The sequence below is a fragment of the Poecilia reticulata genome, chromosome 9 (assembly GCF_904066995.2).
Source record: "Poecilia reticulata chromosome 9, P_reticulata-male-v2, whole genome shotgun sequence".
In the NCBI taxonomy this organism is placed as follows: domain Eukaryota; kingdom Metazoa; phylum Chordata; class Actinopteri; order Cyprinodontiformes; family Poeciliidae; genus Poecilia; species Poecilia reticulata.
The window spans coordinates 25355859-25379856 of NC_088838.1; the positions used below are offsets into that span (position 1 = coordinate 25355859).

General features: G+C 36.1%; 4 protein-coding genes across 7 annotated transcripts; 1 reads left to right on the forward strand and 3 right to left on the reverse strand.

Annotated features, from left to right (window-relative positions):
- The first annotated feature begins 683 nt into the window (after window positions 1-683).
- rpl6 (ribosomal protein L6) lies at window positions 684-5648 on the forward strand. Its single transcript, XM_008418153.3, has 7 exons — window positions 684-702; window positions 1439-1588; window positions 1670-1768; window positions 2663-2806; window positions 4254-4302; window positions 5210-5394; window positions 5471-5648. The coding sequence occupies exons 2-7, from the start codon at window positions 1439-1441 to the stop codon at window positions 5621-5623; spliced, it is 780 nt and encodes a 259-aa protein (XP_008416375.1). The 5' UTR covers window positions 684-702; the 3' UTR covers window positions 5624-5648.
- A 1133-nt stretch (window positions 5649-6781) lies between these two features.
- dynll1 (dynein, light chain, LC8-type 1) lies at window positions 6782-9681 on the reverse strand. The gene is made up of 3 exons (XM_008418152.3): window positions 9524-9681; window positions 8689-8829; window positions 6782-7153 (listed from the first exon to the last, which is right to left on the reverse strand). The coding sequence occupies exons 2-3, from the start codon at window positions 8818-8820 to the stop codon at window positions 7016-7018; spliced, it is 270 nt and encodes an 89-aa protein (XP_008416374.1). The 5' UTR covers window positions 8821-8829; window positions 9524-9681; the 3' UTR covers window positions 6782-7015.
- A 1856-nt stretch (window positions 9682-11537) lies between these two features.
- On the reverse strand, window positions 11538-17116 carry polb (polymerase (DNA directed), beta). The gene is made up of 14 exons (XM_008418151.3): window positions 16881-17116; window positions 16574-16631; window positions 16194-16260; window positions 15352-15426; window positions 15028-15086; window positions 14867-14916; window positions 14646-14697; window positions 14493-14547; window positions 14328-14400; window positions 14184-14254; window positions 14007-14093; window positions 13795-13865; window positions 12494-12633; window positions 11538-12404 (listed from the first exon to the last, which is right to left on the reverse strand). The coding sequence occupies exons 1-14, from the start codon at window positions 16939-16941 to the stop codon at window positions 12310-12312; spliced, it is 1014 nt and encodes a 337-aa protein (XP_008416373.1). The 5' UTR covers window positions 16942-17116; the 3' UTR covers window positions 11538-12309.
- Window positions 17117-18108: 992 nt separating this feature from the next.
- enkd1 (enkurin domain containing 1) lies at window positions 18109-22708 on the reverse strand. 4 transcript variants are annotated; one of them, XM_008418149.3, is made up of 8 exons: window positions 22638-22708; window positions 21730-21814; window positions 20881-21105; window positions 20592-20764; window positions 20365-20508; window positions 20052-20188; window positions 19042-19178; window positions 18109-18963 (listed from the first exon to the last, which is right to left on the reverse strand). In XM_008418149.3, the coding sequence occupies exons 2-8, from the start codon at window positions 21812-21814 to the stop codon at window positions 18803-18805; spliced, it is 1062 nt and encodes a 353-aa protein (XP_008416371.1). In that variant the 5' UTR covers window positions 22638-22708; the 3' UTR covers window positions 18109-18802. The 4 variants fall into 4 exon arrangements, with proteins under 4 accessions (XP_008416371.1, XP_008416368.1, XP_017161974.1 ...); XM_008418146.3 differs by lacking the exon at window positions 22638-22708 and adding an exon at window positions 22363-22615; XM_017306485.2 differs by lacking the exon at window positions 22638-22708 and adding an exon at window positions 22363-22615 and having other exon boundaries at window positions 21730-21829.
- Window positions 22709-23998: the final 1290 nt, after the last annotated feature.

Genomic DNA, 23998 nt, shown 5'->3' on the forward strand with positions numbered 1-23998 from the left:
TATATATATTTATTTTTTTTGTCATAGTACCCCCAAGAATTTAAAACTACTTTCACCCCTGGTACGCACTACTACCGTCCCCGCCTACTTTTACCCCTGGTTTTATTTTCAAAAATGTGCATTTGAAATTTAAATTTAGCTTTATCGATTAATACATTGATCAAGAAAACCATGAGATAAATTTAGCCAAAAATGTTGATGAGCTGCCGTCCTGTGCTAGCCATTTGGGTGCACTAATGGTTTTGTAGCATATTAAGTACTATTTAATCTTTGAATTAAATTGAATAGAAATTATCTCAATGTTCTCAAAACAAAGTGAATAAATAATAAAATTATTTACAATGTTTTGTGTTTTAAGGGTTTACTCATACCTCAAATAGAAACCGGAGGTTCTTTGTGAATGTGATGTTTACAATTATAAAGAAGATCGGTTAGAAAATATGTTTTCTTACAAGTTAAAATAAAAATCATAATAAAAAAATATTTAAGTATATCTGTAAATTATGCAGTTAATGCTTTATTAAAAGTAGCTATAACGCAACAGTTAAAATTAACACACAAAAAAACAACCGTAAAAAATTCCCTATTTGAACTACAAAGACCATCATATCAACGAAGCACGACGTAGCGACGTCAACGTAATGAGGCAGCGTCCTTATAAACGTAACATCCCCGGATGTCGGTCTTTTTTTCATAGCTAAGGTAAGACAACCTTGCCTTCCTGTAACTGTGGGAATAAAAATCTGTTTTCATCTGTGTTACAGAATAAAAACTGCAACCCCGTAATGTCATCCGCTGTAACAGTATACTTAGATTATACGATCGACACCATTATTTCCTTGATTTGTCCATCATGTCGCTGTATTTAGGAACGTTTTAGTTCAACGATGCTGCTAGGCCGCCGGCTAACCTGAATGAAGTCTACAAAGCCAGTCGAGCCGCTTGCTTTAAAATGCGTCTCCTGCCATTCTCCGGTAGATTTCGTAACAACTTAATAACAAGATGTTATGTTGGTTTGCTTTAATCAACAGCCTTAAATTCACATGTAAATAAGCAGCTAACAAGGTGGCTCTGCTACTGTGCTGCTAACGTGTAGTCATGCTACATGTCATGCCGCTGGTTTGCATTTGGTATCGCCTCCGTCCATGAAAACACTATAAATGTATTATTTTTGTTAGTGCTGCTCATTGTGTTGCTGGTTCAGATGCAGTTAGATTTTAGGTTTACGTTTTAATGATTGGTGCTACTTAGCTCTTGTTGAACTAAGGTTTGAAAGCTCTAAGCTAGTTTAGTTACTGATGTTATGGCTTAAACAGTGCTGCAATACTAATTCATGTGTTTTAACAGAATTTAATGCATAAGATTTGGTCAGCTGTTTAAATGTGCCTGCTAAATAGTTGATTATAATAAACACTTCCCTGTCTGATATTTGTATCAGATGGCAGAAGGAGACAAGAAGAAGTCTGCCAAGAAGAAGCACGGGAGCCGTAACCCGGTTCTGGCCCGAGGCATCGGCCGCTACTCCCGTTCTGCTATGTACGCCCGCCGGGCAATGTACAAGAGGAAGTCCAAGACCACTGAGACCAAGGTGAGGACCGGTCGATATAAAAACAGTCTGAATGCACATGATGAGACGTCGCAGTTTAATCCCAACTTACTTTTGTTTTAGATTGAGAAAAAGATCAAAGAAAAACCCAAGGCCACAGTTGTGAAGACTGTCGGAGGAGACAAGAATGGAGGCACCCGTGTTGTAAAGCTGCGCAAGATGGTGAGTGATGGGGGGGGAAATGTTTTCAAGTTTATAAGCTGTTGGACAAAAATTTTACATTTACATAAATACTTGCAGACGTAAATAGAATATAATTTTTTTTAATTCAAGACAGAACACTTAGGTTTTTCTTTAATAAACTTAGAAAGGAATCTATAGGATGAACAGATTTACTCCAGAGTATTCTTACAACCAGACTATTTTACTGTGTTGTAACGTTTTGCATTGCAGCAGTAGTCCCCAAATAAACGAGTATCTGGTCACGAGTTCCTCCTGATAAAATAACCTAAATACCAAAAATAGCAATAAGAAAGTATATGCATTGTATAAATGGTGAAAAAGGTGATAAAAGCAGGACTTAAATAGAAGCAACATATTGGTAAATAAATCAGCTGTTGATTGGGCTTGATTTGCTGTTGTGACATTTTTTAAGATTCACATTATTTTAAAGTTTGGAAACCTCTCAATTAGAGGAACACTAGCTGGTTAGGGAGTTGAAATATTTATTCGGCTTAAATTGAGACAATCTGCTAGTAGCTTAAAACTCTGTGCCACATAAGAAGAGTAAAAGTCCCAGAAGTACTACTTAAGTTTCGATATTTACTGTGAGTTTTAAATATTTTTGAACAACAAAATTGGCCTCTCTTGTGAGAGAAATGTTAGGAAACTTCTGCGAGACACCGCACAGCAACAGGTAGGGGAGGGGCAGCGCTGCTTTTATTGTTCAAAGGAAACTCCATTGGAAGCACTGAAGAACTTTTGCCATCTAATTTTTTTGTTACAACTTCTAAACCTACTGGGTTTAACCGTTTTTGCATTTTCAAGTTTCTATTTCAGTATGAAGACGTTTGCTGGTACTCTAGTCTATAACATGGATATGTTTTCCTCCTGCAGCCCCGCTACTATCCCACAGAGGACGTTCCCCGTAAACTGAGGAGCCATGGGAAGAAACCCTTCAGCCAACACAAGAGGAAGCTGCGCGCCTCCATCACACCTGGAACCGTCCTCATCCTGCTGACCGGGCGCCACCGCGGAAAGGTAATCGCTTGTTTGAACGATTACAGATCAGGAAATGGATATTTGTTGTAAAGAAAAGACCGTAAAAGACTGGAGAAATTGACTTACAAAGGTCAAATATTAAGGATAATAACAAAAAGTCATGTCTTTTTATGAGATCCACATAAAAAGAGGCTATTTTGTTTCATGGGTGTAAAAGATTATTTTAAAGGCTACTTTTTTTTTTAGCATTTTATGTGCAACTTCTAAAAAAATAAACTTAAGCATTATCTTTGGTTTTGATGTTTTTTCATGCTTGCATTTGAGAACAAAAGTGGGAAAATTTAAAAAAATTTTATGATGTAATTGAATGAAAATTTACATAAATAGGGCTGGGCGATATGGATTAAAAAATATATATATATATATATATATATATATTTTTTTTTTCCCCAGACAAATCTGGTTTCCAATTTTAATCAGTTTTCTAGTTTTTCTCCCTTTATTTTCAAAAAACAAAAATGCACACATAGTATAGTTTACTGCAAGAATTGTTTAAATTCGAGAATATAGTGTTAATATTAGAAGACCAAAGAAGAAAATTACCTGAAGAATGTCTGAAAGTTACAAGAACGTCATTTTAATGAGAAAAAGTTTGGATAATTAATTTTTGTTTGTTGTTTCTCATAAAATTACTACTTCACTCTCGTATTATTTGGACTTTATTGTCATATTATTTTACTTTTAGATTACTACTATCATATTTTTGTAAAAAATTGACCTCATTCTTGCTTTTTAAAAAAAGAAACAAATCTTTGTCTGACTCATATATTTTGTTGTGACCTGAATTCAAAGTCCAAATAAACTGTCCAGCGTGGCGGCTCTGCTGACATCAGTCTGAACTTTGGAAACCGAAAATTAAATCTTCAAAATATACACATTTGATTAATCAATTTATTGCCCAGCCTTATGAAGCGTTATTAGAAACTAGTTTTCGCAGAAATATTAGCTTTGCCATTAATGTTGCACAATCATTCTGAGTGTTACGTTTTGCGTATATCAGTAAACAGTGAGAGCACTAAAAACAGAAACGCATCCCGAGTGCATCAAATGTTTTTACTCTAGAACATTTTGGGGGTTTAGTTGCACATTTGATCAAACTCTTAATCTCACACCGTCAGCGCAACACACAGGATTCTCTCCCACTCACCTGCTGTATGGCTAAGTTATGGCAGCGAGCAGCGAACCCACACACACTTTGAGAAGGCAGCTGACCTAAAAACAAAAAAACATTTTGGATGCATCAAATGTTTGAGTCCAGTACTGTGTAGCTCTGCAGCCATCCGGATGCCATGGTAGTTTTCCTCCTGCAGCGCTGCAGATGAACAGATTGGACGTCCTGGGAGAAATATTTGTAGCACGCGGTGCGTTGTTCTGGAGCAGAGAGCCTGCAGCGCTTAAGATTAATACTGAAATGATTGTTTTTCAGCGCGTGGTGTTCCTGAAGCAGCTCTCCAGTGGCCTCCTGCTTGTCACCGGTAAGGCTGCAGATTGCATAAGCAGTTATTACCCAGCTGGAAAACCTGGTTTTCTTTTATTTGCCAGGGTTTGCAGGAGTGTTTGAAATCCTTGAATTTCATTTAGATGTTTTCAAGGTCTGGAAAATGTCTGATTTCTGTACAAACTGCAGTTTTGTAATAAAATGCAATCAAACTTTTGATTAAAAGCCTAAATTTGTAAGATGTTATTTACAGTTGAAACCAGTTACTTTTATGCATAAAAAATTAGACATTTTTCTTATCTCACTGTCTAAAGTTAAATAAGACTAAACTTTTCTTTTTTTGTCAGTTAAAATCACTAAAATTATTTCTATTTGCTAAATGTCAGAAAACTTAGCAAAAACATTTGAGATTTTATTAAACATTTTCTATTTGAGCATTTAATTTGAGTAGGAAAGTTAAATGCCTAATTTGATTGGTGTTTAATAAAATTAAGCATTTAAAATGTGTTTTTATTGAAGCAATTAAAACACAATTTGTAATTAACATTTATTCCTAATTACTCAGGAAAGTGTAGTTGAATTAAATTGACTTATCTTTCATGTATTAGGTGTGTGAGACATTTTGCTCCTGTAGAATACAAGACATTAATAACAGTAATAAAATAGATCTTATAATTTAAATTGAAACTGCATTTATTAGTTTTTTTTCCCCCGAAGTTTGGTGCTGGAAAAGTTTAAAAACTAATCCTGAAAAATGGTTGATAAATTCTCAAATCTTACCGTTGTAAAAGTTTACGAGCTTTTGAATGAGTTAGTGCATTTCCTCAAAGGATGTATTTATCTATAAACGCCCTTCAACCTTGGTTTAAAAACTGCTTGAGTTTTACCATGAGAAAAGCGTACAGACCTTGTTTTATCCCAACGTTTTTTTTGTCTTTTTTCAGGCCCTCTTGCCTTGAACAGAGTCCCCCTGCGAAGGGCTCACCAGAAATTCGTCATCGCCACCACCACCAAGATCGACATCTCTGGGATGAAGATCCCCAAAACCCTCAACGACACTTACTTCAAGAAGAAGAGGCTGAGGAAACCCCGTCACCAGGAGGGGGAGATCTTCGATACAGAGAAGGAGGTAAGTTGGACTCTAACTGCTTCCGTGGCGCCGTAGTGTTCCGGGCGTCCTCGTTAACCCGATGCGTAATCTGCAGAAGTACCAGCTGACGGAGCAGAGGAAGGAGGACCAGAAGGCGGTCGATGCTCAGCTGCTGCCCCTCATCAAGAAGGAGCCTCAGCTGAAAGGATACCTGCGCTCCACCTTCGCCCTGACTAATGGCGTTTTCCCTCACAAGCTGGTTTTCTAAATATGTAATAAAAAGTTACCGTCTATTGACTGACTCGTTATTTTACCTCCGCTTCCTCCGCTATCATGGAGTTTTAATGGTTTTTGTAACAAAAATGTTACGATCTGAATCTGGGTGTTGAAATCTGACTTGCATTAGGGTAGAAAAGAGGAGGGGAGTACATTTATGCCAAAGCACATTTTGAGATTTAATCTCAGAAATGTTCAAGAAACAAGGAAATTTGAGTTTGAAAAGTCAACAATTTGCTGTGTGGGGTGGGGGGGATGATATTAATCCCTTAAATTTTCTAGAAAAACTGACATTGCTGAGTTTGATGTTCTCAAGGTTTTTCCAGGGCTTGTTGAGCAATTCAAGAATATTGGCAAAGATGGCTGATGAACTTAGGTTTTCATGGGTGGATTTTTGAAAGCTGTATTTTCACCCTTCTGGAACTGAGGAACGGTTTATAAAGGAGGATGAAGCCCTCATCTATTTTTAATGTTTAAAAGGTTTTGTCAGCACCTAAGAGTTACAGTGTGTCAAACAGTGTCCTAGCAGGTCTGCCTAAAAAATCTTAACTGCAGCTGATCCAGAATACTGCTGCTGGCGCGCTGACTAAAACCAGGAAGATGGAGCACATAAACCCGGTTCTAAAGTCCCTACACTGGCTCCCTGTAGCTCAGAGAATAGACTGTAAAATACTGTTAGTTTATAAATCACTGAACGGCTTTGGATTAAATTACATTGAAGATCTGCTGCTGCATCAACCTTCCAGACTCTCAGGTCTTCTAGCTCTGCATCCCAGAACCAAACAAGAAGCAGCATTCAGCTTCTATACACCATAAATCTGGAACAAATTCCAGAAAATTAACAGCTGATACACCGAGTTCCTTTAAATCAGACTATAAACCCCTGTTTAGACTTGCTTTTGAAACATAAGCAATGAACACTGAACAAAAAATCTGACGTGTATTGATTTTAATGGCATTTGATAAAATGTAATGACTGTATGTTTGATAATGTAAAGCTTTGAAGTACCTTGTTGAAATGTGCTGTACAATGAAACTTGATTGATTGCACCCTCTCAGAACCAGCCCCCTGCTGCCCTTCAAGGTTTAAGTTGGTACAGAAAATTGTTGATCCACCATAGTGAAATGACCAGAGCACACATTCAACACAGACAGTTTCACATTTATACTTTAATTAAAAAACCAACATGTCTAATGTAACAAGACAAAAATAAATACAAGTGTTTTATCTCTTTAACATGGCCACGGTTTATATAGTCAAAAACAACAAAGTAGAATGCAGCACAAAAAAAGGCAGCGGCCCCTCGCCAAGGAATGATAAGTGCCTTTTGAAGTCCGTCAGTACTGAATGGTCAACGGGGGTTTGGGGAAATGCAGCCTTCCCTTAACCGGACTTGAACAGCAAAATGGCTACCTGACCCAGGTAGAAGTAAATGAAATGCTTGGTCTCATGAGTAACATAGCTCCCAAAGTTCCTCCCAACAATGCAGTGCCATGTCGGGTTGTATTTCTTGTCAAACTCCTGTAAGGAACAAAAGAGATATTCAGAATGATCAAATATGCAGGGAATTGTTTTTTTTTAGCAAAACAATCAAGTAATTCTCGAATGAATGAGTGTTATGTAAAGCTACGTCACTAAATGTTTATTAAATTGTGAGTGGAGGAAATTATTGGCAACATGCTTTCAGTTTCCTGTATTATGCTCTTGCTCCTATACATGGATGGAGCTTTGACACTAAATTTTTTAACATTATTAATAACTTAGGATTAAATTACAGTCTTTGAATCTGCAAATATGTGCACCCCAAAGCAACAGTGGAGGAATGCCACTTCCTGCATTATCTATACACTTAGTGGAAAAGACAAGCTTTGCTAATCTGATTTCTTGATATAAATATGCTTGCTTAAATAATTTACCAGGACCTGAAAAAACACGCTCTAAGATATAAGATGGTTTTTGGTAAATAAATAATTTTACCTAAAGACTAGGGATTTATTTTTAAAAAACTAGGATCAAGAATGAAATGTAAATTTGCAGTTATGCATAACAAATTTGTATAAAAACTCCTGCAATTCTTTACCAACTTTAGGTTGTGGTCTGTCATCCCATTATTCTTAGTGGCCACTTGTACCAAACCCTTGCAAAACTTTCTCCCAGTGAACTGGTAAATACGATTAAGACAATATGGTAGTCTATATTAGAGTACATCTAGCTTTGTTAGGCCGTTTCTATAGTTACACATGATGGCTAAAAATTGTTCCGCTCTATAATAAATGCCAACTTGAAGATAAAAATGCGAGTTAAAGGACTCTTTAAGGAAGTCAGAGTAAAAAAAAACAAACTAAGTTGCCTCAAGAAAAACCTATATACTAAACTGGATGTGCAACAATGACACACCAGATGGTTTGCATTAGTCGTTAGCTTTGCAGTTATTTCAGTTATGCTGGGCTGGAATAGCACATTAAAGACTAACTACATAAGTAACCTGACTCAAAGAAAAAAACAAAAAAATCTGATGTTTTCCCAACATGGTATACTTTCTTGTATGAATTTAGGTGATTTTAATGTAGGTATGCAATACACAACTATTTGAGAACAAACCTTCAACCCCAAGTACTTTAAATATAACAGCAAGGTCAGACATGCTTGGCATAGACACCAACATTTTGGTTGATTTTTGGGGTAACTGAGAGATTTGCTCAAATGATGCCCTCCTTTTTAAAAAACAGTATGAATAAAAGATTGTTTTGGAAAAACTATATTTTCATCAAGGCCTAGAAACTTTGAGGATTTTGTGTATCTATTTAGCAATCTACTGTGACTGGATGCTTTTGAAAAAAATACCTTGCATGGGTTGGGCACTAAAACTGGCTCCAACCCATGGGGCCTACATCCTCCTAAATCCTAAATCCAGCCCTGGTCACAATGCCAACATGACAAAATTTTCAAAAGCCTATTCAAATAGATCAGTATATTTTGTTAAAGACGGTTTCTGTGGATTTGTCTGTTTAGTTGTTGGATGCTTCATGATGGAGAGATCATTTATTTATATATACCTTTTTAATGTATGCAGCGATGTCTTTCTCAATGTTGTACTTCTCAAGGGCCTGTGTGGCACACTCAACGGCGTCCTGCTGCATGTCCTCCGACATGTCGGCATTCTTGATCACTGGCTTTCTGTCAGACATGGCGTTGCTCTGGGTAACCAAAACACAGCGGATAATTTATCATCCTCATGAGGGCATTGACACACACTCATACATAATGTGACTGTAGAGGCTGCCTAAGGGTACCAACACTGATCAACAACGGCATCGGGGGAAATAAAGCAGTGGACACGTCAAGATCATAGAGAGAAAAAAGAAAATGTCTCTTCAGAGACGACATTATTACATAATAACGGCTACATAATGTTTGATCGAGCCATTTCTACAAGTGTTACATAACTTCCATCAAAAGGCTGCGAGATGAACGTGCGCTCTGCGTAGTTTCTATGGATACTCAAGACATTTAAATTTACCGTCTACATTTTTACACCTCATGCTAAAACTATAACTCCGGCAACTCCTTAAAAATGCATTAGCCACTGAGAAAACTCTCCCCAGTTGTTTTTAGATGTGCAGGAAAACATAAAATGTTAAAAAAAAATTTAATAGTAAGTAAGGTATCATGGGAAGATGTTTTTTCTCTCTCTCTCTCAATAACTACCCCGGTGCGCCCCATGCAATGATGCTGCTGATTAGCTGAAACCAAGACAACCAACAGTAATTCAATACAATGGGGGGGAAAAAAACAATTTAAAAAACGCGTTTACCAGTAAAAATATATTGCACACATAATAAAGTGAACAACTCAAATACAGCTCGGTGAATGCACAAATTGTCACCCTACCTTCAACGGAAGCGTATCAAGCGATGAGTAGTTTAAATGGGATAACTGCTCCTGGAGCGACAACTCCCGCGAAGTGGTTGACACAAAAGTGATGTGGGTGTGTGGCGGTAGGATACGGCTGCCTTGACTTCCTCCAATTGGCTGCCGTTAACGCACAAAGCGCTCTCATTGGTCGACTGGTGCGTATCCTTGTGGTGTTTCTGGTAGCATTTTATTTCAACCCATCATGCACCGCGAAACAGCCGTTGTCAGGGCAACGCTTGTATATGGTGGGGTTAACGCTAGCGTGCTAATTGCTAAACAGTGAATTGTTTTCTAATTCAGTAAAGAAATGTAAAGAAAGTTTCGGTAAATAAAAAATGTGTATTTACGTTGTGTAGTTGAAACGATTTTTTTCTAGATTCAAAACTATGAAAATCTGGATATTATAATGGTATGAATTAGAATGTGAATATAACATATAAAAAGCAATGACTTTAGAAACACAAGTCTGTAAAAATATTTTATAAAGTGTTATTCAATAGGTTCAAAGAGGTTTCTTACATATTTCCAATTCAAAATTCTACTTTTCCAAACAGAAAATTTCATACGTCAGTCTTTAAATAGATTAGCTGTAAAAATAGTAAACTTTAAAGAAGGATGGAGAGATAAATTGGATAGATGAATGGGTAGATAACAGATTGATACATGGATACATTTATGAATGGATGAAGAGATTAATGTGTGATGAGATTAACATATTGATGGATAAATGGGATTACCAAACTAATGGATGAAAGGTTGGATGAATGGACAGATCAATAAATGGATGGATTATTAGCTGGAGGCATGATTAGTGAACAAAATGATAGATGGATAGATCTATCATCCATCTATCATTTGTATCTATTTATCATATAAACAGAATAAAGAGCAAGTGCTTGGAGAATGTGTATTGAGTGATTCACTCAACTATGTTTACAGTGGGACAAGGAATTAATTGTGAAAATATTTTTTCATACTTTAGGAAACTTTTCTTCTCAAAATTTTATATTTTAGCAGTGTGCTTAGTGTAGAAGTACCTCAAACTGCTAACTCCTTGGAAAAATAATCAGCTTTTGTGCATCCATATAATTTACTAAAAAAGACAGAAGTCAAGGCTTGTGGGAACTGGATCACCGAGAATGGAATAGCAAATACACCAGAATAAAAGAGTAATGGCTCCCAAAGATGAGCTACAAAATGTATTCGAATTCAAAAATACTTTGATCTCAAAGGGAAATGTAATGTTATTGTTGGAAACCCAACATGAAAGCAGTCATCATGCATCAGAGCCAGATTGAAGAAATGAAAAACATAGAGATTCCCTACCAGTGGTAAGAAGGAACTGGGGATAAGCACAATAATGAGGCGCTAACCATGACAGCACAAGAAAATGCACAATTTGCACAAAAAAAAAAACAAAACAGAGAATGAGGTCTACTAGACAGGAATCAAAATGTAGATCTTAAGAGACCCTGCTATTAAAACTAATAGAAGGTTCTTATGACGATGCCAGGCAAACTGCACAAAAAACCTTTAAAACTTAAACAAAGTAGCTGGAGGAGTGTACAGAAACATCTGGAGCTGGAGGCCATCTCCATGGTGGTGCAGAATACCAAAGGTAAAAAATATGTGAGACTTGACAGATACATGTCTAACCAACCAGTCATATGCGATACTTGGTACAGATAAAAAGATAACGATATAATTTGATGTCCAAAGATCAGTTCTGCGTTCGTAAAATGCTTCCTTGGTTTCATGCTCATATTCAAATGATAGGGTCAATAGAGACTGCTGAAGAACTTGATAAGATGCTGCAGTTAATTTTGCCATTTGCGTTATCATTTAGTGCAGCAACATGTGTAAATCATGCCCTCAAGGACTGGAGATGGACAGACTACCACGATGCTGTGCAAAATGCCAAACGTTCAGACCCAGATATATTACTGAACAAAATTCAGAAAGAAGCAACAGGCAAATAGACATTAAAATGTAAATGTTTTTTCCAGTTTATTTCAATTTAGTGACAGACAATGAGCAATGCTTCACGTTTCATTTTCTTAAATAACTTGACATATTTGCAGAGATTGCAACACAAACCTGAACGTTACCATAATCTATTACAAGTTTCAGTTTTGCTGCCTTCCTGGAAAAAGGACACATTCTGTCATGATCCAACACTGGATGTTGTCTTTCTCATCTCATACCAATATAGGTTAATTAAACCTATCATTCAACAAAATCTAATTTAAATGCTGAGAATACTACTCTCGTCTGTTTTGATTACCATATTGCTACTTGTCAATCCAATGGTGCATTACTGTAACATTTTCAAACTGTTTGTCTAAACTACAAACTAAAATATAATGTAGTACAACAATAAAATTCAAAACCACACGCATTCAGGATGTACAAACAAAATGCAACAGACTATCCGCCTTGAGTGGCTCATGAACGTTTATAACTCTCTTTTTGGTTTACCAAAAACAAAGTCTAAAAATGAGGTAAACAAACTACAGCTGACATGATTTAAAACCCTAAAAATAAAGCAGAAGCACTTTCATGAAGCATGAAGGTGAAGTGTTATAAATAAATATTAAATCCAGAATGTGAAGATCATTTTAATGTAAGTTGGGGAAAACATCCAACTCTTATAATTAAAATTCTTTTCACATTTACTCTTTTTTTCAGTGTCATGAGTAAGTGGGAAAAAAGAAACAAAATAGATCCTTTTAGTTTAATCCATGTTTTGCTGCCGATTTCCTTCACTCGCTGCGATCCTTCGGCTCTCTGTATCTGTACTGGATGTATTCAAAGATGTCTCTCTCACTGTCCACCAACAGAGGCTCTCCTGCCATTCCTGCAATCAATACAATCAGCAAAATCACTTTTGGCTACAGTTATAAAGTGAAACAGGCGTTTATTTAGGTTCAGTTGACAGAGACTCACCAGTGACACCAAGTGGCCTGATGGTGTACTCGTTCAGAGTGAAGCCCTTCTCCAGAGCGTGAGTCCTCATGTTCTTATTAAAGATGTCACTTCCAGTGAAATACAGAACTCCACAATAGTACTGGTCCTTGGGAATTAACCTGACCAAAATCAAGAAAGTATGATTGGATTAAAAAAAAAAAAATTAACTACAGATTTCAGTTCTAAATGGAAGCTCAACATAGTCTCTCAAAATATGTCATAAAGGCAAAGCCAGTGTGTTTTTGTATGCATACAGATTTAATCACATTCCTATCTTCACCAATATTTGTTTAAATCTCCCTTCACAAGTGGTTCCTTTTATCAATAGTTTTAGAGTTCGTTCATACATGTTGGATTCCTGGCATGCACCTGGTTTCTATGCACAGTTAAAATGTTTTCAATAGCTTAAGCCTGGCTTAATCCATTTCAAAACCAGTTTGGATTTTTGTTTTGGATCATTTTTGAGCTGGAACATTCAACTATGTCCATGTTTCAACTATCTAAGCTGTTGATCTGAGGTGAAGTGGTTCAATCAATCCATGAAATTTGTGCAACACCCCAGTCCTACTGGTAGTGAATGGATCCTCAGCAGATGCTACCACCACCTTGGCTGTTGCTGCTGCTAAGAAGTTCAAAATTGGTCTCCTCTGACCATAGTTTTTTTTCCCTCCAAGAGGCATTTCTAATCTGTTATTTAGGTTATTGAACCATCAGATTGGTGCAAAGTGCTACTATACCCATTCATCCATTGCTGGTGTTTGCGGATGCCACTTGTACAGGATCAGATGTACAATTGTGCCAGAAACGCATGAATACAAAGGTTTTAGCTGAAACCTTTTATGTAAACAAGACAAAAAAAGTGACTACTTGAGTTAAATTTTGTAACGAGTTCAAATATAATTGAAATTAACTCCTTACTCTAGTCTGAACTAGTTTCTGAAGACTTCCTGAATGGCCTCCCCAAATCATTAATCTCAGTTCTGTGAAAATGTATTGACCATTATGCCAGAAGCTTGTTGATTGCTACAAAACGTGTGGTTTCTCTGCTACTTGTTAAAGGAGATTTGACTGAATAGGGTGGTGGTTTATATATATGAGGTTGAGGTTGGAACTTAGATCTCGTGTAGATTGTAGAAATCCTAGAATAGGGTTTAACTTTAATCCACCCTGGATGCATTGTTATAAGATCAAAATCAATCTGATGTCCATGCTTATAAGCTTCTGACCAGAAATATATCAGATAAATATCCTAAGAGTATTTGACTGAAAAAAAAGTTTACCTAATATCAATGCGCCTGTGAAGATGTTCTTCCTCGTCGTCATCATCAGTGTCCTGCAGCTGGCAGACTCCCTAAACAAACAGAGAAGTACATTATGGGAAGATTCATGCCCTAAAGGGGATGGGTGGAATTACAACACTAACTTCATTACCAGTCACATAAAGATAGCTACAGCTGACTGCATTTAGCAAAACAAACACCAGAGGCCTCACCATGAACTTGGTGTCTCCTTTGGACAGAGTGTCGGTCACAAACCCAATGGACTCCAAATGATCGACCACAGCACGAAGAAGCTTTGGCTGGAAACAGAGAAAGTTCAATTAGTTAAAAAAAACGACCGACATACTTTATTTACTTTAAGCGAGCAACAGTATATGTGGAGGTTTTACCTGCTTTTCTGTTTGAGAAGTGTAATTTGGGTGAGTCAGTAAAATATCAATATCACCACTCGATGCTGCACCTGGAAATCAGAAATATCATTTAAAAAAGATGAGCTAAAATTTAAAGACTAAATATCAGTTTGATGAAAGTACCTCTCCTGTAGCTTCCACAGATTGTTCCGATATATTCTGGATCAATTTTCTTTAACTCATCCAGAATAAGAACCTTAATAAAAACAAAACAAAAGATTACAGTAAAAAAAACTGCAAATAAAATAATTTTAAAAATACATCAGAAATGACCAAAAGCATAATCACCTCCATCTTTTCCATTTCAGCTCTTGGAATCCTTTTCTCAAACTCTTCAAAGTACCTAAATGCACCATAAAACATAAATACTGTATTCTCTAACAGAAGACAACTGAAATAAAATAGAAATAATAAACATAAAGCATTTTCAGACAAACTTACTTGAGTCCAATCTTTTGGTGGTGATTTAGCTTTTGCTCTACCTTTTTCAAATCTAAAAGGAAAATAAAATATAAAAACAGCACTTTAATGTTCCCTCCAAGTTATTCGAAACCTTTAAACACAAAGAGATCTGTAAATTAGATCTAACATTATTCTGGTGAGTTTAATTGTTAAAGAAAACATATAAACGTTATGTGATCTACGGTATTTGCAGTACAAACCATCCAATGTCTTCACCCCCTCTTCAACAAACTTCCTAGCAGCAGCAGGCCTACAGGTCAAAACATTTATACTTTGTTATAAGAAGTATAATTTAATGCATAATAAAAGTCAAAAGCAGCAACAACTGAGTTGGTCCCATTTGGTAATATTGCCAACATACCCGATTCCAGTGACTCTGGTGAGGAAATTTATGGAAGAGCTGGTGTCATCATTTCTGATCTAGATGAAAATAAGTCAGATTAATTAGTCTGTGTACATTAAAATGCACATTTCTTTCTTTTTTTTTACAGGAAGAGCAGGGAGCTTATGCACTTAACCGGCCTCTACTGGTGGAATTCTGTTACTTCATGACAAAGTAAAATATAAAGCTGAACATTCACTTTTTCTGTTTAGGTTGTTAACATATGTACTTCCTGTTACTCCTGCCATAAAGTTAAAATAAAATAAAATACAGAGTTGTGTATTCCTCAACAACTTGACTCACCTTTTCAAGTTTTCTTAGTTTTCCAGTTTGCAAGAACTCATCAATCTTTTCAGCTATTTTAGCACCAACTCCATCCTGTTGAAAGGTAAAAGTAAACATATCAGGATGTTAAAAATATATTTACACAAGCTTTTGGAAAGCAGCACAAACACTTACTGCTACTCTGACAAATAACCTATGCTATAAGAATGTTTAAATCTAAAGGCAGTACACATATTCCATCTGTGGACAGATTAATATTAAGACATTAAGGTCAACATAAAACACAGATAGTTTCACATATGAATATAACGTAAAAAAAAAAAAAGAGGTTATCCATTTAGACCAGTGGTTCTTAACCTTTTTTGAGGTACCGAACGCCCCAGTCATATGCGTATTCACCGAACCCTTCTTACCCCCCCCCCACACACACACACACACAAAATACTTTAGGGTATTCTGATTTAGTAATGTAATTATAGAATTTGGTAAAAACGGTGAGTTTTGCTGAAAGACACGAGCTCAAATCCATGCTGAGTGGAGCTCCTTCAATCAGGGCTCCTCCGCTGCTCTGATTGGCTAAACAATATAACGTGATCCTTTGCAGCAAGTGATGGCAAAGCGGGGCGTCATCACGACTTTACACAAGTGTGTCTTTATCTCCGCGGCAGAGGCTCCGCCGAACCCCTGAGACCGACTCACCGGACCCAGGTTAAGAACCACTGACTTAGACATAGTAATAAAGAAACATCTTCATAATGTGCCTTGTCATCACAAAAGTTTTGCTTCCATTATTCACCTTTTAAATATTAGTTGTATTAAAAACAATAAAGACCAACATAGAAAATGTATTTAGCACATACCAGTTTCTTCGCCTCTTCTCCACTTTTAATCTTGTTAGGATACTTGGCAATGGTGGATGCTGCTTTCCTATCCACAGTACAGAATAAAAACATTATCAAAAGTACTTTAAAGTTTTATTAATATGAACAAGCAAGCTAGTTTACAATACCTTGGTCTCATGTGCCACACATTATACAATAAATGTGTATTTTTGTTAATGTAAAAGGATTTTAAAACGTCACTGTCAGAATATTCTCTAAATATCTGACCGGAAGTGAGTGAAAGATGAAGCAGAAATAAAACCTTTTGAGCAGATAAGTTAAGTCTATCCAAAATAACCACTGAATATGCAATTTCTATTCGTATCTGTAAATAAAAGCAAAGGTTTTTAGGAACTCACCTGTATGCATTGTACTTATGTATTGCCCTGTTGACATTTTTCTCGTAGTTAGCCAGTTCTGTAACCAGAAGCACATCCATTTAATTTTACAACCACATAGAACGGAAGTGGGGATTTAAATTACAGCCTCTAAAGAAAACTATAATGCAGAGAAACTCCCATGCTTAAAAACAAACAAATGAAATGTCAATGAAAGCAATTTTATCAGCGTATTACTCATTGAAAGAAATATGAAGGCAGTTTAAATAGTAAAAACACTGCAACTGTCAGGCTAGCTAACTGCTGGCTGAAACGTAACATCACGTACCGACAAGAAAGTCAGTTATTCCCTCATTTAGGGACTCCTGTGGAGCTTTCCTCTTGCTCATTGTAGAATACGAAAACTGCGAGATGTCCTGTTAAAGTCCGGTGGCAATATTATCATGTAGGTGTGAGTACCACTTTGTGTTTTTAGTTAGCGCCTTGCTAACACTTCAAGCAGTACTCACGCTGAACAATGACCCGAACTACGTAGCGGGAGCTGGAAATGCGTAACACGTCATTAATAACCCTCCCTCACGTGACGAAACACTTCCACTTTTCTTTTTTAAAATTAGGTATCACAAATTTTTAATTGACTTTTTTTTAATAATTGGAAAATACAAAATATTACGTTTGTTTTTGTAAAATAAATTTTTGCTTCAAATTAACGAATTAGTACAATATAAAATATATAATATCTCCAGTTGCAGTCAGTTTTCCAACTAATCTTAAGAGGCCTCTGACTGAAGACTGTTGCTGTATGACAGTTTCATGAGTTTCATAACATGCTAACAGTTCAATATTCACCAGCAGAGAGGATAATCAACAGTAATATGTCCTGGATGACACATTCAGTAGTTGGCAAGCATTGCTAATCCATCTACTTTGCTTTAGCCCCTCCTCCTTAAATCTCTGTCTTGCCATGGTTAGAACGGGGATAGAATACTTGCACCTTATAATCAATGAAGGAGACTGTTTAAACATCCTCCCTCTTTCTCTGCTGTTTGGTCCTGCTCTACATCCTTAAAGCCTCCTTTCAAACTAGGAATTGTGGATAATAGTTCAGGTATTAGTTGAACTTTTGAGATGCTAATGAGCTGCTCCCAGTTGTTAAAACAATGCCTTGCCTGAATTACACATCATAACAAGTGTATGAAAGTAAAAAATTAAGAGTACAAGTCCTTCCACCTGCAGAGTATTCAAAACCATGCAGAGAAAATAATTGTCCAGAAAGTAATGCCCCAAATCTCAAAGATTACAAACAAAAGTCTATAAAAACCAAATCAGAACTAACACAAAGCTACTCCAACACGCTACCATCACGAGCAACACAATTCTAGAATTTTATATAAACAGGAACCTGAGGTGACTGTACGATAAGTATTTTTGGAAAACACTTTAACCTCCTTTTTTGTTTTCACAAACGGTTTTCTGATGAGAAAATAAAATTAACAAACCATGGAATGACATGGCATGATTGCAATTAGCAACAAAATAAGTCTAATCACAGAAAATAACAGTTCTTTTTTTATTTTAACTTTACAGGACATTTATAGGTAGCTTTAAAAAATTTGAACATTTTTCATGATTGTGAAAAATGCTCACAATCATGTTAAAATGCCAGGTTTTGAAATTAAAGCATAAAACCAGAAATAAATAAGTTTAAAACTTTTTGGACATACAGTGTAACATAATCTCGGTATAATTCGAGATAAAAACAAAACTAACAAATGATGAATTCTGAAATTCAATTAAAGATGGTCCAACAAAGTGTACTGAGGTTGCTGCACAATCATTAATATTCTTTCTAACATCCATTAAATTCTTCAGGATAAATGTCACCTAATATTGGAGAAAACTTTTTAAATTATTTATTGTTCGTCTTAATATTTCTGAAAACCTAGCATTTTCACAGAGGTGTACAATTTTGTGAAACACTGTAGCTTCTAAATCATACACAAGCCAAAGCATGTCATTTAAGAACTATAAATATTGCAATGTTATGTTAGACTTACTGATATTAAGCAAATGTTGCAATTTAACATGATAAAATTATTATATAAAATATATTTTTAACAAAATTCCTCCACAGCAATAAAGTAATCATCTTTTCCATAAAAGTCAGCTTCTTTACATTAAATAAATTGTAGAAACAAAATGGCAGATTTGCAGGGCAATCTCCTCTTCCTTTAAAGTCCTTCTGGTGTGTTAGGAATCAACTTTAACATAAACCCTATCCCTGGAGAAAATCTTCATGGCCTCTTCAATCTCAGAGAGTTTACAGTCAAGCTGAGCCCGACGTGTGCGAACGCTCAGACTATCAGACCTTAGCGGGAGGCAGAGCAGCTCCGACACCAATGAGCCGTGAGCTGAGGGAAAAAGAAACAACAATTTCTCCGTGTGAACATCTGTCTGCCAGCAGATTTACTCATTAAAAGGAGACCTACTGTCTTTCAGGGACTTCAGTGTCTCCTGTCTCTCGCTATCAGGCAACATCACGTGACCAGGTGGGACCCTGGGATCAGGCGCGTTCCTCTTCCTCTCCTCCTCCTCTTTTTGCCACTGCTTCTTTCTTTCCTCAAGACTGCATTAAGTAGCAGTGAGACAGTAAAGAAAGGTTTTGGGTCAGTTTGCCCCTTCAGCAACTCAAACCCCCTATATTTACCTATTTCATCTCTTAATCTCTCCATACTTCCATTTATTTATTTTTTTAAATTATTTCTATAATGTTAATTCACAAACCTAATCTCAAGGTTCATTACAAGAGAAACAGTTCAAATTTATACCCAGATATAATTAATCCACCAACCAGTTTTAACACAGAGCAGAAAAATCAACTACTACTGCCAGTTGGTAAGAAATTTTCCATCGTAGAAAGCTCAGTTGACAAAGTATGAAGTGACAGTGGAAAGGAAAAAAAATATAAAAACATTCCCCAAATTTCATTTACAGTCAATTTTATTTGTATAATTTATTACAGTTTCATCTATTGTTCTGGAAAGTTTGTAGTATACCTCATTTGCATTCATTCTGGTACTGATCAACAATTAGGCAAATTAATCCTTCAGAAATATGAGAAATTAGGACCAATGGCCAAGCCATAAAATAATTCTGAGCAGCCCTAAAAATGGTAGAACCAAGTTTTTTTTACAGTGCTCCATGAATGTGATAATACTAATAATAAAAGCTTGTGTTAGTGGATCCTAAGAGACACTAACAGGCGCTTTGGTTTGTACATAAATAAGTTGGACCTGAAATGAACAGCTGTTCAAAGAAAAACGAAGTGACTAGTGCCGTAAGGAAAAAGCAATTCACGTAAAAGATCTCTAACAACATTTTATTTAAAACATTCAAATGTTTCTGAGGTGAAATATTGCAAATTACAATATACAAACATATTAGAAGTCATTTGAGAGTAAGCTATAAATAAAGTAAAATATGGTGTTAAAATACTCACTACTGAGGCACTTGGCCCTTCACTGCGCTCGGGATGGGCTTATCCCTGAGGTTCGTCAGTGACTGGGACCGACGAAGAGTAGTTTTTCTTGCAGCCCGTGCATTATATTTCACAAAGTCTATGGTATGCCCTTTCACCTGAAAGCATAATTTAAAAAGCAGACATAGATCTATGCTTCCATTACAACTAATTTCCCTTCTTGAATTATTTTCACAGAATTTTTAAAAACATTTTAATGGCTGGCATAAAACAAATACATTGGAAGCAAGATTGTATTATAATATACAAAAAGCATAATTTTGTTAGATCCCACCATTAAGTCCAGGACCTTTGTGGAACTGGAGGAGACTGGGCGCTGGAAAGCCACAGGCGAAGGTCTTGGTGGAGTGGAGGAGCCGCCTTTAGAGTGGGCCTTTAGAAACGTTTGACACTGAGGTTTAATAGGTGGGATAGAAATCTGAGTGAAATAAACACACAAGTTAAAACATGAGGAAAATATGAAATGCTCAAACTTCCGTTGGAGGTAGATCTCGTCCTCGCCTCTAACTGTGCCATCACCCTGGATGGGACGTTCTGGTATTTTGAGGAGGTCCACAGAGCTTTGACTGGGACAGGGCCGGCATGAATTCGCTCAGCTTCCTGCTCTTTGCAGCGTCTCTGGATCTCCCGGAGTCGACGTACATTATCCTTACTAAAGTCATGTACTTTCTGCTCTACAAGGAGAAGCAACAACATAATTGCAATTCAATAGACTAGAAATGTATGTTTAAATCCACAGAAACACCAAAAATGGATACATTTAAAAACTATATTAGTTGCTGAAACTTACTCTGCTTGGGAACGGGAGTTATGGATAACCCGTCTAGTCTTAGTAAGTCTCCCACAACTCCTTTCTGTCCACGTTCCAGAATATAAGTGGCATTGGGGCCAACACGGGGCAGGTGGGATGGTGAGCGAGCGCTGTAGCTGTCTGGGTACAACACAGGATCTGGAGCAAGAGGACCCAGGTGAAGGGTCAAGCTCCCTTTCTGGTTTCCTTCTAAACGACCACGAGCTGGAAGAGAAAATAAAATAGTTTAATGCCATCATATATTTGTTACGAAAGGTTTTCTATTCAATAGACACTAAGTTCTCTTTTAATGTTTTCTAAACATTCCACATTACCGTATATTGTAAACTATTAATCCTACTAGAAGCTTTTTTGTTTACATTTTGTCAATTTAAACCACAATCCATAATCAGTTTTTCAGACTAACACAGAGCGTAAAGTATCTTTAGTAAAATGGAGGGAAAATGATACACAGTTTTATACATTTATCAAGCAGAAAAATCTTAAAGATGTAGGGTGCATTTGTATTCTGCCCTCTTTATTCTTATACCTCTAAATAAAACCCAAAGGAGCCAGTTGTAAAACGTTTAGTGTTAAAAAACAAAACATGCATCATCTCTCTCCCAATTCACAGTTAAATGCAACTTTATGTTGATTAATCACCTAATCCCAACAAAGTATATTGAAGATGACAACATGTACAACAAGAAAAAAAATGTTCAAGGGGTTTGAATATCTTTGCTAAGTGTTGTTACGAGGCATCATTCATTCCGACAATAACAATTTTAAAATCATGTCTTTGTTTAACACAAGACTTATTGAACACAGAGCTATTAGTGGGCATCTTACCCGAAGCAGGTCGTTTGTAGTATTCAGGGAGCAGGGAGGGATCTGGGGGGATTGGCCCAGATATTGTGGAAGGTCCCTCACACATCTGAAAGTGCAGAAACTGCTGAGCAGATATATCAGATATAAACAGTTTCAGATCAAAAACAATCAAAATTGAAAACACAAAAGTACGACTACCACCAATATTTCTTTTATCAGTATGATTTCAAACAACTTTACTACAAACTGCACAATATAAATTAAATATCTGCGGGTTTATTTGCTACAACTATTAGTTAAAAAAAAATCCTTTTACAAATTGTATTTGAGATCTAGAACAAATCTCACAATCGCACAATAAACAGAGACGACTAAGATGCATGTTTCCCTGCATATACTAAAAGGTAAAAACGTAAATAAAACAAAATAAAAATAGTAAAAACATTTACGTATGAATGTTGCTACATAAATACTGCTTTCAACGGCTATTAAACGCCAACCACAACTATTGCCTGCTGTAGTATTTTTGAAGTAAGCTAATCACCACACCAAACACCACCACGACGACACTCCGTGTGGATTAAGAGGAGCAAAAACGCATTTTACGTCCCACAAAACCTGCAAGCGGTCAAACTAAATTAAATAGAAGCCTACCCTTTAAAATCGAGTCGTTGTTTGTCGGTGAAGGGTTTTGTTCACGCGCGCCGATGACGCCTAGATATCAACACTTGTTGGCGAATTCTTCACCATGGCAACCGAGCACGCGCAAACGGATCTAGACTGAAGGGCGATGACCGCAGGGAACACAGATATTAGCCGTCAGCTTGGTAAACAAAGCATGGAAACACACTGTAGATCAATTAAAAAGTGTAAAACTGGTTACATGTTCGCTTAATGATTATCTACCCGTGGAGCGGAACAATACGTACTTCTGCTGTAATCTCATTGAGGAGAAGAGTTCTTTAATCCTGAGTACTGTCTTTCAGGCGCTGCAAGGAAGGTTTACAAAATGAGAGCATGTTTCTCTGGAACCACTCAGCGGATTAGTGAAAACATTATTACACAAAGCACAGACATGTTAAAATAAAAAATCCCGATGAGATCTAAACAAAAAATTACAATAATGTAAAATTAATATTACATCAAAGAGCAAAGATATTAGAGCAGCACTTTTATATTTTGTTACTTGTAGAATGGAGTGTGTGTGACCCCTAAGAAAGAATTTGTGAAAGTGTAACAGTAGTTTTGTGTTTGTGAATAGTAAAAAAATTATGTAGTATTTATTTAAATAAATAGTAAATATGCAGATTTGTTTTACACCATTTGTTTGGGATCATTTGGAGCAGAACTGTAAGTGTAGCATTGTTTTTAAAGCGTGACTCAAAGAATATAATTTGTGTACTTGCACTTAAGAATTTGAATTTTAAAGGGGTGTAACTGCTGTTTTGTATTTGTGAAAGACTGAAAAAAAAATCTACAATTACAAAACTTCACAATTCAACTTCACAATCACCAGGCACAAATACATTTGCACCAATAATACCTCCATAGAACATTCCCATGCTGGTTGCATATTATTGTTTGAAAGAATGAACTTTTGTGTATTTGAAAATTGTAATCAAGGAATGACCAGATTTGTGGCTGTCCATAATTCTCTTTCCAATATCTTGGCAGAATTTGTTTTATTTTTCCTAAGATCCCACACAAGGAAACTGTGTTCTTTAGTTTTTGCCTTAAAATAAACCTAGTAGCTCAAATTTGGGGCTTTGCTAAAATGTTAAAAAGCAAAATAATCTTAGTGCATGTAATCTTCTTACATTGATGAAAAATAATTGAAAATGACCAAAAATAATTATTTCTCAGGATTATTATATTCAGCAAGTAGAAATAACCAGAGGTGGGCAGAGTACCATAAATTGTGTTCAAATAAAAGTGCTTATACGTCAACATATTTTTACTCAAGTAAAAGTAAAAAGTAGCCATCCAAAAAATTACTCAAGTAAGAGTAAAAAAAGTATTTGGTAAAAAGTCTACTCAAATCCTGAGTAACTGATCAAATTATCATTAATTTAATATTTCAAAAATACATAATCAGACAGAGCAAAATATAAAGTTAAGTGGAAATTTTGATATTATAAGGACAAAAATGACAATAATTCATATAAGTAACAAAAAATAACAAAATCAGGCAAATAAAATTTTTCTAAATCAGTTTCTTTCAATAAAAAACTTATGAGACTTTAACAAAAACTGCAGGTGTGTATGTCTGTGTCTGGTGAATTTTTGATTA